This window comes from Macaca thibetana, chromosome 3 (genome assembly GCF_024542745.1).
Source record: "Macaca thibetana thibetana isolate TM-01 chromosome 3, ASM2454274v1, whole genome shotgun sequence".
NCBI classification, from domain to species: Eukaryota; Metazoa; Chordata; class Mammalia; order Primates; family Cercopithecidae; genus Macaca; species Macaca thibetana.
Genome location: NC_065580.1, coordinates 103,629,705 through 103,644,765, shown reverse-complemented (window position 1 = coordinate 103,644,765; position 15,061 = coordinate 103,629,705). Strand labels below are relative to the sequence as shown.

Below are 15,061 nucleotides of genomic sequence, written 5' to 3'. Positions count from 1 at the left end.
TCTTATAGCATCTCATGTGTCTGGGATAGAAAATCTTCATACATCATAACCACCCCAGGATATTATGACACAGGTATCCAGGCTTTGGAACACAATGATCAGTGTTTTTGTCTATGTGAAGCACACATATGTAACGATTTTTGTATAGCAAGCTTCAGAAAACAAAGGAAGCTGCTCACAGCTCACCACAAACTATGAGGGAAGCAGTATCTCAGCATATTGGTAACCTACTGGTGGCACCCCAGTAAGGAGCTCTAATAGAAATGAATGAGTGAACAGTATGTCATTCAGATAATCAGTAAGTATAGTTTCCAACCAAGCTGAACTTTAGATAGTTTGGGCAGAAGTAGGTTTGAAATTGTTCTCTCTGGCAGGTATTTCTGTGGCATGACTCTTACATGGCCAAATAATTGGGGAATCACATGCTTTAACAAATAGTGAGGGCAGAGGTAGGGCTGAGGAACCTCCCAATACCCTCTGAATAGAAGGCCTTCCCATCTCCTATCAGTGGAAAATTAGGGACCAAACTTTCCTTCAAAACAACTTAGTAGGTGCTCAGTGCAGTTTAGTACTCCCACTCTTCTGCTTTACCAACACAATTTTCTCCTTTCACATTTTCCTGCAGATTCCACTGTTTCAATTATAGACAAGAAAAACAATTTTTAAAAAATGTAAGAGGATAATATTTATATGCAGTAAACAAAAGAAGAGTTATAATAAGTTTTCTTTTTAAGAGGCTAATGACTATCTAGATTACAAAAAAAAAAGTCCATGACTATAAACCAAATACAAATTTCAAATAGCAATGATACAATAATATAGAATCAAACTGTTTTAAAGGTCACTTAAAAAGCATGAAGATGCATAAGAATAAGCTAGGATGTAGGTTTTAGTATTATAATATGATAATGAAAGCAATGATTTAACAATTGTTTTCTACCACCAAATAGAGCTAGTATAATTTCATTATGGTATGAATGGTTTCCAGGTCCAAAAAAAATGTATTTTTCTTGTAAAGAATTTCTACAAAAGTAAATTTTCCAAATTTTGATACAAATGAAGTGATGCCATATAATTTGTACTAAATTCCAGCAAACAATATGACAGAATCAGTACAAACCAGAACAGAAACAAAACAGAAAGACTATTGTTATCAGTCTGCTACCTATTACTTATTAAAAAAAAACACCTTCAAAATTAAGTACAATTAAGATAGTTCAATTAAGTTCTAAAAAGTATACATTTTGAAAAGCAAGTCATTTTTATTTGATCTTTTTCTTTTTTTTTTTTTTTTTTGAGATGGAGTCTCGCTCTGTCACCCAGGCTGGAGTGTAATGGCACTATCTCAGCTCACTGCAACCTCCGGGTTTAAGCGATTCTCCTGCCTCAGCCTCCCAAGTAGCTGGGATTGCAGACGCCTGCCACCAAGCCCAGCTAATTTTTGTATTTTTAGTAGAGACAGGGTTTCAACATATTGGCCAGGCTGGTTTTAAACTCCTGACCTCGTGATCTGCCCACCTTGGCCTCCCAAAGTGCTGGGATTACAGGTGTGAGCCACCGTGCCCGGCCTTATTTGATCTCTTTAAAGCTTTGATCCAAGATGCATGGTAGTAAATTGCTTACCTTGTCCATTTCCACTATTGTCAACATTAGCCAGACACAAACAGCCTTGATCAAATTCTTCTTTATCTCCCAGAATAGTAGACCACCAATCACGGGCTTTAAATAAAGACATTTTCTTTCACACTAAAAAGAAAACATTTATAATAATCGAATTCACACTATGAATTAATAATTATGTCTTAAGGCATAGCAAATTAAACTTGGACAGATCTGAGAAGACATTTCTATATTAACTTTTTAATATTTTGTACACATAAATGAAACCACAAATCCAAATGGCTGGAAGCATTAATCAGATATTTTGCAACACCATTAGTAAATTGGGCTGAGAATTATACATTTATGTTGTGCTAATTCTCTCTTCCGAAACATTTAGGAGAGAATTGCAGAAAATAACAAAAGAACATATTCTTTGGCGGATCAAGATTCAAATTCCATCAGCACTATTTAACACATAAGTCTTCGGTGAAATACCTAACTTCCTTTCAGTCTAGTCATTGGCGAGACTGCACTACAGTTGGCCCTCCATACCTGTGAGAGATTGGTTCCAAGACCCCACAGATGAAAAATCCCCAGTTGCTCAAGTCCCTTATTATATATAATGACCTGGTACAGCCAGCCTTCCATATCCATAGGTTTCAGTCTGCAGTTGGTTGAATCCATGGATGTGAAACCCGGGGATATGGAGGGCCAACTGCATCTCCTATTACAAAGAGTTGCTGAGACAAATGAGATCAAACCCATCAGTGACTAGCCCTGGAAATGGTATGTTACAGGTACTTAAAAAGCATTCACTTCCTCTTACTATGCTAGTTACAGAAAGGCAAAACAGAAAAGGGAAATTCACACCAAAAATGAAGCAGGAAAATTGGGCTGCAGGACCATTTATACCAGTAACTATCTGTGTGTCCTTGGGCAACCCACATAACCTCTCCTTACTTTGATTTCTTATCTAGAATGACTATAGACCAGCCCTACCTACCACTGAGTTGCTGATATGGCAGATGTGAAAGCACTTGGACCTTTTGAATTACAACACAGATTCACATGCCCTGGGACTCTACAACAGTTCATTTATTTAACATAAATGAGGCTTTCCTTCGTGTTACACTGATTTAAATGGTAGTTAGGAAATGCAGTCAATTCTCCTTATTCACAAAAGTTATGTTTTATAAAGCTGCCATAAACAATGAATTAGCAGATACTGAGCCATTGCTCCTAGGAGAAACACAGGGTTAGATAGATTCCTGCAAGCTTCTAGTAACAACAGTTTCTTCAACCAATCAATACATAATGTAGTGTTTTTTGTGCTTCTATTTAAAGATACCTTATTTAATATGTATTGATGATTCATTACTATGGGAATCATGGCCATCGGCACTAGAACTCAGTCTGAACTAAGCTTATCTAATTGCACGTACAGATGCTTTTCAATTTATAATGGGATTACATCTCAATAGAACCATCATAAATTGAAAATATTTTAAGTCAAAAATGCATTTAATATACCAGGGAAAAGATCAAAAATCAAAATTTGAAGTATGGTTTCTATTGAATGTGTATCACTCCCACAACATCCTAAAGTCGAAAAATATAAGTCAAACCGTTGTAAGTCAGGGACCATCTGTCTGTTCTCCACAAGATACATCACAGCCTTTTTGCATTTAGGAACATTAGACAGCACTTCAGTATTACATTTGCAGGCCATTTTAAACAGTGAAAACACCACACCCGCCTCCAAAAACAACTTACCAAAATGTGGGGGAAAACATGACACTAAATACTGTAGACCATGAAAGGACACTTGCTTATAGTATGAGAACTGAAACAAGAAAGCAGTTGTTTAACATCAGCTGGGAACATGTGCATCAGGTGACTCAATTTTTACTCCTTTGCACTTGACCACAAATGACCACAAAAGCATTGCGAGCACTGATTTGGAGGTTACAAATAAATTTTAGCAAGTAGGCAAATTCACGAATGATACAAAGTCTGCCAATAATGAGGATCAGCTCTACTTTTTTAAAATGTAGACCAACCTACCTCTTAAAGTAAGCCTTCCACATGGGCTAATCATTGAAACCAAGGTCATTTGTTTTTATACAAAGTTGGCCAAGAAATTGGCTGTAAATAATGTGGTGGGAAAGTACAGACTCTGGATGCAACCTGTGTGAGTTTGAATTCCTGCTCCACCACATACTAACCATGCAACCAGTGGAAGGTTACTAAAAGTTAAGGAACGTCTCTGTACTTCGGCTTTCTCATTTACAAAACAAAGGTAAGAGTGGTGTCGTGATGATTAAATAAGAATGCAGTTTCCTACGGAACTGGAAAAAATATGTGCAGGTCATATATATGATAAGGAATTAATATCCAGGATACGTAAAGAACTCCTACAACTCAACAACAACAAAAACAAACCAGGCCATTAAAACATAGGCAAAAGAACCCGAACAGACACTTCTCCAAAGAAGATACACAAATGAGCTGGGCGTGGTAGCTCACACTTGTAATCCCAGCACTTTGGGAGGCAGAGACAGGAGGATCACTTGGGGTCAGAAGTTCTCGAGACCAGCCTGGCCAACATGGCGAAACCTCATCTCTACTAAAATACAAAAATTAGCCAGGCGTGGTGGTGGGCACCTGTAATCCCAGCTACTCAGGAGGCTGAGGCAAAAGAATTGCTTGAACCCAGGAGGCGGAGGTTGCAGTGATCCAAGGTCATGCCACTGTACTCCAGCCTGGGTTACAGAGTAAGACTCTATCTCAAACAACAACAAAAAAGATATACAAGTGGCCAAGAAGAATATGGAAAGATGCTCAAAATCACTAATCATCAGGGATATGCAAATCAAAACAACATCACCTCACATCCATTATCAAAAAAAAGAAAAATATATTCAACCTAAGAATGATGACTGCAAGAAGGAAAAAACACAAAATAACAAGTGTTGGCAAGGACGTGGAGAAATTGGAATCTCTGTACACTGTTGGTGGGAATATAAAATGGTGCAGCTACTATGGAAAACAGTGGGTAGGTCCCACAAAAAATTAAACATAGGGCCGGGCGCAGTAGCTCACGCCTTTAATCCCAGCACTTCAGGAGGCCAAGCCAGGTGGATCACGAGGTCAGGAGATCGAGACTATCCTGGCTAACACAGTGATGCCCTGTCTCTACTAAAAATACAAAAAATTAGCCAGGTGTGGTGGCAGGCACCTGTAGTCCCAGCTACTTGGGAGACTGAGGCAGGAGAATGGCATGAACCTGGGAGGCAGAATTTGCAGTGAGCCGAGATCACACCACTGTACTCCAGCCTGGGCAACAGAGTGAGACTCCGTCTCAAAAACAAAAAAAAAAATTAAACATAGAAGTTTTGATCCAGCCATCCCACTTCTTGGTGGATATCCAAAAGAACTAAAAACAGCATCTCAGAGAGAGATTTTTACACACAGATTTACTGTATCATAATTCATAATAACCAAGAGGTAGAAGCAATCTAAACATCCATCAATGGATAAATGGATAAAGAAAATGTGGTATACCCATACAATGGAATATTATGCAGCCTTAAAAAGGAAGGAAATTCTGACATATGCTATGTAGATGAACCTTGAGGACATTATGTTAAGTAAAATAAGCCAGTCACAAAAAGACAAACACCATATGATTCCACTTATGTGAGGTACCTAGAATAGTCACAGAAACATTAAGAATGGTGACTGTCAGGGGCTAGGAAGAAAGGAGAACTGTTAATAGGTATATAGTTTTGACTTTGCAAGATAAGTTCTGGAGATTGGTTGTACAACAATGTCAATTTACCTACCATTACTGAACTATATAGTTAAAAATGGTTAGATGTTCAATTTTATGTTACACGTATTTTACCACTATTAAAAATAAAAAATATACAGTTTTAGTTTTTTACAAAAAGGAATACAGTAGACCACTTAGTACAATACCTGGCACATAATAAGCACTCAATAAGTGTTAGCTGTTGCTCTGGTTTTGATCTCTTTTTATGATTTTTTAAACTTACATTAAAGAAAAAAACTCAATGTCCTGGTTAAACACACTATGGTACATCCACACCATACCAATATAACTTAAGAATTTAAAACATAACTGACACATGCAACTTGGATAGATTTCAAGAGCATTATGCTGAATGAAAAAAAAAAAATCCAAAAAGGTAAAATATTAAATAATTACATTTCTAATTCTCAAAATGACAAAATCATAGTAATGTAGAACAGCCATGTGGTTGCTAGGCTTACAGAAGGGTGTAACTATAAGGAGCTAATAATAAAAGGCACTTTCTTTGGGATTAATTTCTTAGAAATATCTACAAAAAAAAAGTGCATCCAATTTGATTTGGTAAAATCCAAATCAAATCTATAGTTTAACTTTAGTATTATATTAATGTCAATTTAATGGTGGGCTGGGCCCAGTGGCTAACATCTATAATTAGCCTAAGCAACATAGGGAGACCCTATCTCTACAAAAAATAAAAACATTAGATGGGCCTTGTGGTCCATGCCTATAGTCCCAACTACTCTCAGGAGTCTGAGGAGAGGATCAACTGAGCCCAGGAGTTTGAAGTTGCAGTGAGCTTTTTTGGGGGGTGGGAAACAGAGTCTTGCTCTGACACATAGGCTGGAGTGTAGTGGCACAATCCCACTCACTGCAACCTCTGCCTCCCAAGTTCAGGCGATTCTCCTGCCTCAGCTTCCCAAGTAGCTGGGATTACAGACACCTGCCAACACGCTCAGCAAATTTTTGTATTTTAGTAGAGATGGGGTTTCCCCATGTTGACCAGGATGGTCTCCAACTCCTGATCTCAAGCCATCCACCCACCTCAGCCTCCCAAAGTGCTGGAATCATAGGTGTGAGCCATCGCGCCAGCCTGCAGTGAGCTTTGATCAAGGCACAGCACTCCAGCCTACAAAACAGAGATCCAGTCTCTACGACAAAAACAAATTTGATGGTTTTGATCATTGTACTGTTTTCATTGGGAAACCATTATTTTTACAACTTCTAAGTGAGTCTGAAATTCTTTCAAAATGACTAGTTTAAAAAAAGAAATACCAGGAGAAAAAAGAACGAAAACTCCATCCAAAGTCCTCTCTTTATGCTAAGAAAGAAATTAGATAAACACTGGAAGTTGATGGAAGTGAACAAATATCTAACAGGTAAACAAATTTATAATGAGTTTCAAAATATGTGGGAAACTTTCTGAAAAATATTTGCACCATTTGTTTTTACTGATGACATTATGTAACCATACAAATTGTCAGATTACTAAACTTCAAATCTGGGAGCAAGCATTCAAAAAACATAATAATCATCTGTATTATACTTTTACTGGATTTTTGAAAGGAAAGTAACAGTATTCAATACATCCCAGATAGTCTCACTATATATGCCAAATACCTAGGAGAATTGTAATATGCCATACTACTGGACTACAAGAATGAGGATACATCATTCTCTCGCAGCTCAGAGCAGAATATTACCCAAATTCACACTTGAAATGCCAATGATTTCCTAGGAGGACTCACAGGACACAGCACAGTCATCTTCATGGCTATGAAGGATGGCTATGATAAAAGGATAAAAAGCATAATCACGAAAGGGAAAGGTGCATGATGAGAAATCTGGAGAAAACCAGACACAAGCTTAGAAGACAAAGGAATGGTACAGAGGTTAAGAAGAAGAGGAATCCGACCGGGTACAGTGGCTCACGCCTGTAATCCCAGCACTTTGGGAGGCCGAAGCGGGTGGATCACAAGGTCAGGAGATGGAGACCATCCTGGCTAACACGGTGAAACCCCGTCTCTACTAAAAATACAAAAAATTAGACGGACGGGGTGGCGGGCGCCTGTAGTCCCAGTTACTCAGGAGGCAGAGGCAGGAAAAGGGCGTGAACCCGACAGGCGGAGCTTGCAGTGAGCCAAGATCGCGCCACTGCACTCCAGCCAGGGCGACAGAACAAGACTCCCGTCTCCAAAAAAAAAGAAAAAAAAAAAAAAAAAAGAAGAAGAATTAGAAGAGGAATCCACCAGAAGCTTAAAAGGGGCATTCACTGAGATCAAAACAAAGCCAGAAGAAAGTTATCTGGAAGGAAGTGGGGAAAAAAAAAAAAAAATGTGTCCAGAATAAGGGAGTGACCTGCTGTATCAAGTGCTCCTGATACACCATAAAGGATGAAGACATGGAGGCATAAGCTCCATTTGGAGACATAGCTAAGGACAGAAATCAGTAGTAACCAACCAAAGAGTAAGTGATCCTCTGCTCACTCCTGCTTCAGCCGGTTCAAAAGTCTCAGGGAGAGAAAAATAAGAAAGGAAGAACTATACAACACTCAAGGGGGGGTCTTACCTTTGCCTAACACAGGCAGAAAAGAAAACTGCATGGGTTTTCATCTTCCTGCCTAGAGAACACACTAAACCAAGTAAGGGAGAAAGAAGAGTTTTTTCTGTCAATGATAATGAATGATACATTTTTTAAAAGTCAAAATCCTTAGATAAGTGACCACAAGAGACAAAGCTGGAGTTTGAATATAAATACTGCATCAAGTGAAAGTAGCTATCCTATGAAAATGACCTGAAAAACCTGCTAGTCAATAAATTTTTTCAGCTTGCTAGAATGAATACAAAAATATCCTCCAACATTATGATCTAGTGGGCTGTTAAAAGATAAAAGACAAAAAAAGAATCAAAAAAATCCTCCAATATGAAAGAACTAACTTTCCAACAATGTCGACAAATAGGAATGCCTATAGAAGACATTCATTTCTCATTAACTTTTTTGTTTTTGTTTTTGTTTTTGAGATGGAGTTTCACTCTTGTTGCCCAGGTTAGAGTGCAATGGCACGATCTCAGCTCACCGCAAACTCCACCTCCTCGGTTCAAGTGATTCTCCTGCCTCAGCTTCCCGAATAGCTGGTATTACAGGCATGCGCCACACCCAGCTAATTTTGTATTTTTAGTAGAGACGGGGTTTCTCCATGTTGGTCAGGCTGGTCTTGAACTCCTGAACTTAGGTGATCCACTGACCTCAGCCTCCCAAAGTGCTGGGATTATAGGCATGAGTCACCACACCTAGCCTCATTTCTCATTAACTTCTAACCAAAAATTAGAAATCTACTTGTACTGACAAAATAACAAAGGCATCATTTAAATCCTTCTTGGCGAGGCACAGTGGTTCATGTCTGTAATGCCAGCACTTTGAGAGGCCAAGCCAGGAGAATTGGTTCAGGCCAGGAGTTTGAGACCAGTCTGGGCAACATAGCAAGACCCCATCTCTCCCCCTAAAAAAAAAAAAATTAGCCAGTCTACCACTTGAGCCCAGGAGTTGAGGCCACAGTGAGCCATGATTGCGCCACTGCACTCCAGCCTGGGCAACAAAGCCAGACCCTGTCTCTTAAAAATATATATATCATTATTGTTTCTCCTGCTCTATCAATTTTTCCTCATTCACCCACCACTTTGTTTGCTCCTGAAATCCTTCTTTTCACGGAGTTTGGTTCCTTGCTACTCCAGGCGTACTCCCTGGATCAGCAGCATCTGTATCACTCAAAAACTTATGAGAAATGTTGAATCTCATCCTCCCCAAACAGTATCTCCAGGTGAATCACAAGGACCTTAAGGTTGAAGAGGCAATGATATAACTGATACCTGATTGCCTAAGTGGATATTTTCTTATAGCAGAGCTCCAGTTTTCCCCTTCTTTTTCAGAGGGCCTCTGCCATCAGTTACCTTTTGAGGGCTCAAAAAAAAATTATTTTTCAAGTCAAAGACTAAAACAGCTGTAAAGTATCCATCAATCAGCTGGTCCTCTCACTTTACAGGAGAGGCCCAGAGAAATTACATGATTCCCATACCTCACACAGCTAATGGCAGGACCTTGCTTCTGCATACTCTCTCCCTGGTCTCTAGACCCCTGTCTCATTAGGCTGCCAATAATCTGCAATTTAATATCAAAAAACTGAAAAAGTATGTCGATAGAAGGATTTTTTTGTTGTTGTTTGTTTGCTTTGTTTTAATCTTTAAAGACTGTGGAGGAATGGCTAATTTTTAAACCTACATCCAATAAATGGCTCTTCCTCACAAGAACATAGCTACCTTAATTATTTCAGAACAATATTTCAGAGCAACAACAAAGACTTTCATGCCAGGGCAAACATAAGGTCATGCATAGGAGAATTTCATAAATTCCATTACATAAACATCTGTATGTTTGTTCCCCCAATGTCGGAAGTAGTATCATGCACCATTGTAGACAATAATTTATTGAACAATAAGGACTTACATCTTTAAAGAATTAATAAACAATAGAAAAAAAACAATTTGGGCTGATAATCAATAGTCACCATTTGTTTCCGAAGTGCCTCTCTCCAGTTTCAAAAGTAGAAGCACAGAAGAAGCACTGCCCACCCCGAAGAAATTAAGAAACCACAAACTCTCATCAGTACAAAGTTGGGATACCACTAATTTCCTTTGATAAAAAATGGGTGGATTTCAAAAGACAGCTTAGGCAGCAGTGATGGCAGCCGCTGCGAAGACGCTGGCTGCAGCGGAGGAGACACAGCAGGTGCTGCCCACTCTGTGGAGCCAGCGGGGGCCGGGAACAGGGAGGAGCCCCGCCCCCTACCAAGTTGGAGGGGCAGGAGCCCCGCGCTCCTGGGCGCAGCTGCAGCCACTCAATCACAACTCCAGACGCAGGCATCCCTGCACTGTCGGTGGCCCGGGAAGCACCCCTGCCCCTGCAGTTTGGAAGTGCCCACTCCCGCTCCCTGGCCTCTCCCAACTCCCAGAGCCCACTCCGATTTCCAACCAAAGTTGAAGCCCAGCCCAGGTGCTGTCGCAACCCGGCCATGTGTGTGCGTGCTCGGGGCAGTGCTGATACACCAGTCCCCTAACACCTCGGTCCCCTCTAACTCTGGGTGCAGATAGCACAGGAGGGACACACACGGGGAGCTGAGGGCTTAAGTATACTCCACTGGTATACCCAAGAACAGAGGAGACCCTCTGCTGACTCAAGAAGAAATAAAAAATCTAAATAGATCCATAATAAATAAAGAAATTGAATTAGTAATCAAAAAACTATCCACAAAGAAAAGGCCAGGCCAAGATAGATCCACTGGTGGACTCTACTAAACAATTAAAGCAAAATTATACCCATTCTTCAAAAACCACTCCAAAAAACAAAAGAGGAGAGAATACTTCCCACCTCATTTTATAAATCTAGTTACCCTGAGCCAAAACCAAACACATCACAAGAAAACAACAGACCAATATCCCTTATGAATATGGATGCAAAAATCCTCAACAAAATACTACTAGCTGAATCCAACAATATATAAAAGGTATTACATAACATGTCTAAATAGAGTTACCTAAAGAATGCAAGGTAGGCATCCTTAACATCCAGAAATGAACTAATGTAAAATCAATAAAATCTAAATCAAAAGCCACTTGATCACCTCCATAAATCCAACTCTTCCATTATAAAAAACACTCAAAACACTAGGAATAGAAGGTTCCTCACACTGATAAAAGGCATCTATGCAAAATCCACAGCTTACATCATACTTAATAGTGTAAACTGAACGCTTTCCTCCTAAGATCAGGCGTAAGACAAGGATGTCTGCATTCACCACTTGTATTCAAAATCATACTGGATGCTCTCAACTATAGCAATTAGGTAAGAAAAGGAAATAAAAGGCCTCCAAATGAGAAAAGAAGAAGTAAAACTATCTTTACTCACAGATGACATAATCTTGTATATAGAAAATCCTAAGGAATTCACAAAAAAAGATTAGAACTACTAAATGTGTTAAGCAAGGTTGCAGGATACAAAATAAATATACGAATATCAATTATATTTCTATATTCTTGCAATGAACAATCCAAAATGAAATTTAAAAAATAATTACATTTACAATAGCACCCAAAAGAGTAAAATACATAAGTTAGCCAGGTATGGTGGTGCTCACCTGTAATACTAGCTACACAGGAGGCTGAGGCAAGAGGATCACTTCAACTCAAGAGTTCAAGATTACAGTGAGCTATGATCATACCACTACACTCCAGCCTGGGCAACAGAGCAAGACTCCATCTCAAAAAAAAAAAAAATACTTAGGAATAAATTTAACAAAAGAAATGTAGAACTTATGCTCTGAAAACTATGAAAACATTGTTATAGAAATAAAGAAGATCTAAATAAATGGAAAACATCCCATGTTCATGGATCTGAAGACTTAATATTGTTAGGATGGCAATACTTCCCAAATCAATCTACTGATTCAATGTAATCCCTATCAGATTCCCAGATGACTTCTCTGTAGAAATCAACAAGTTTCTTCTAAAATTTGTATGGAATTTCCAAGGACCCAGAATAGCAAAAACAATCTTAAAATTAAAAAAGAACAAAGGTAGAGAACTCACACTTCCCCAAAACTTACTAAAGCAACAATAATTAAGCCAGTATGGCACTAGCATAAGGATAGACATAAAGATAAATGGAAAATACTAAGAGTCCAGAAATAAACCCATACATCTATGATCAACCAATTTTCAACAAAGGTGTCAAGATCATTCAACAAGTAATTGCAACAGATGGGTCTAAGATGACCGAATAGTCACATGCAAAAGAATGAAATTGGATGCTTACCTGTAATCATATGTTTAAAATTAACTCAAAATGTGTCAAAGATCTAAGTATAAGATCATGTACAGATAAAATTATGAAACTCTTGAAACTCTTAGAAAACAATATAAGTAAATCTTTATGACCTCAGATTTGGCAATGGATTCTTAGATTTGACACCAGAAATGTGAGCAATAAAAAATAAATAAGGGCCAAGCATGGTGGCTAATGCCTGTAACTCCAATACTTTGGGAGGCTAAGGCAGGAGGATTGCTTGAGCCAGGAGTCTGAGACCAGCCTGTGCTGATCCCATCACTACAAAAAATATAAAAATTAGCCAGGTGTGGTGGTGTGTGCCTGTAGTCCCAGCTACTGGGGAGGCTGAGGTGGGAGAATTGCTTAACACTGGGAGGCTGAGGCTACAGAGAGCCATGATTGCACCACTGCACTCCAGCCTGGATGACAGAGCAAGATCCTGTCTCAAAATAAATAAATAAACAAATAAAGCCAGGTGCAGTGGCTGACGTCCGTAATCCCAACACTTTGGGAGACTGAGGCAAGCAAACTGCTCAAGCCTGAGAGTTTCAGAAGAGCCCGGGCAACAAAGCGAGACCCCATCTAAACAAAAAATAAAAAATTAGCTGGGCATGGTTGTGTATGCCTATAGTCCCAGCTACTTGAGAGGCTGAGGCAGGAGTTTGAGGTTGCTGTGAGCTAAAATCATGCCACTACACCTCAGCTTGGGCAGCAGAGTGAGACTCTATCTCAAAAAAAACAAAATAAATAAACTAGACTTCATCAAAACTAAAAACTTTTGGTTTTCAAAGGTCACCATCAAGAAGATGAAATGATGGGAGAAAATATTTGCAAATCATATATCTGATAATATACAAGAACTCATACAACTCAATAATAAAAAAAGTCCAATTAAAAATGAACAATGGGTCTGAATAGGTATTTTTCCAAGTAAGATATACAAATGGCCAATAAGAACATAAAAAGATGCTCAAGGCCAGGTGCAGTGGCTCATGCCTGTAATCCCAGCACTTTGGGAGGCCAAGGCAGGAGGATCACCTGAGGCCAGGAGTTCGAGACCAGCCTGGCCAACATGGTGAAACCCCATCTCTACTAAAAATACAAAAAACAAAACAAAAAAAAATAGCCAAGCATGGTGGCAGGTGCCTGTAATCCCAACTACTTGGGAGGTAAGAGAATCGCTTGAACCCGAGAGGCAGAGGTTGCAGTGGGCCAAAATCACACCATTACACTCCAGCCTGGGTAACAAGAGCAAAACTCTGTTTCCAAAAAAAAAATGCTCAGCATAATTAGTCATTAGGGAAACACAAATCAAAACTATGAGATATCACTTCATACCTACTATGACAGAATCAAAGAAGTCAGATAGTAATAAGTGTTGGTGAGGATGTGGAGAAATCAGAACCCTCATATACTGCTAGTGGGGATGCAAAATGATGCAACCACTTTAGAAAGGAATCTAGAAGTTCCTCTAACACTTAAACACAGAATTACCATATGACCCAGCAATTTAATACTGAAGTATCTATCCAAGAGCAATGAAAACATATGTCCATACAAAAAAACTTACACATAAATGTTTATAGTAGCATTATTCATAATAGCCAAAATTTGGAAACAACCCAAATGTCCATCAGCTGATGAATATATAAACAAAAGGTAGTATCCATACAGTGGAATATTATTTGGCCATAAAAAAGAAAAGAACAAAATACTGATATATGTTACAACATAAATGAATAAAAGCATATAGGTTTTAGAATAAGACATATCTGGCTCTTAAAAACATGCTAAGTTAAAGAAGCCAGTCACAAAAGGCCACCTATTATATGATTCTGTTTATATAAAATATCCAGGATAGGCAAATTCATAGAGACAGAAAGTAGATTCATAGTTGCTTAGGTCTCAGCGTAGGGGAGAACGAAGCGGGAAGGAGAGTTACAGCTAAAGGATGTGCGGTTTCTTTTTGAGTTGATAAAAATAACCCAAACTTGGCTGTGGTAATGGTTACATGTATCTGTGAACATACAAAAAAGGAATTGAATTTTATGCATTAAATGGGTGAATTGTATAGTATTTGAATTATATTTCAACAAAGCTTTTTTTTTTTTAAAGAGAACAAATGGTGATGGATACATGGGGGTTCATTTTGTTATTCTTTATGCTTTTGCTTATGCTTCAAATTCTCCCAAAAAACAAAAATGAAGTTTTTTTTTTTTTTTTTTTTTTTAAGTAGAACACTCCTGTATTTTGGCCACATTTACCATTAGGCCAGGAGCAGTGGCACACACCTGTAATCCCAGCACTTTGGGAGGCCAAGGTGGATTTATCACTTGAGCTAAAGAGTTCAAGACAAGCCTGGGCAACATAGTGAGACATCATCTTTGCCAAGCATGGCAGAAAAAACAAAAATTTTTTAAACTTCTTTAAATATTAAAAAAAAAGTGCAACAGCAAATTAAATTTAGAAAGTCAGCAAAATACATTCTGCCCTTTTTCCTGGAAGACATCCTAAGTCATCAAGAAAATGAAAAATTAGCCATAAATTGAGACATAAATAAAATGCTCATCTGTATTCCAATCTAGGAAAGATATAGGCCTTGACATTGAGATATTAAGATAAGCAGTTGGGTGGGGGAGATCTGATACTGACAGGTTAGGAAGGATGGTAAGGACCAATAGTAATAAACATTTTTCAGTCATGAAACCTGGCTTTTGGGTTACAAAAATAAACAAAAAGTGTTCTAAATAA

The 15,061-nt window shown here is 38.6% G+C and overlaps 2 protein-coding genes across 6 annotated transcripts in view; one reads left to right on the top strand and one right to left on the bottom strand.

Annotated features, from left to right (window-relative positions):
• The window catches only part of LOC126950102 (uncharacterized), a 480,177-nt gene that overhangs the window by 237,623 nt on the left and 227,493 nt on the right, over positions 1 to 15,061 (top strand). The gene's annotated exons all lie outside the window — the stretch shown is intronic.
• Positions 1 to 15,061, bottom strand: part of BBS9 (Bardet-Biedl syndrome 9) — a 510,510-nt gene that overhangs the window by 492,200 nt on the left and 3,249 nt on the right. For 4 of the 5 annotated variants that reach the window (XM_050783267.1, XM_050783270.1, XM_050783269.1 and 1 more), the window contains one exon: positions 1,624 to 1,746. In XM_050783267.1, the coding sequence (XP_050639224.1) occupies positions 1,624 to 1,735 (112 nt within the window). In that variant the 5' untranslated portion in view covers positions 1,736 to 1,746. Of the gene's footprint in view, positions 1 to 1,623; positions 1,747 to 11,621; positions 11,729 to 15,061 lie in introns of those variants that run through there. The other variant, XM_050783268.1, reaches the window with a different exon arrangement.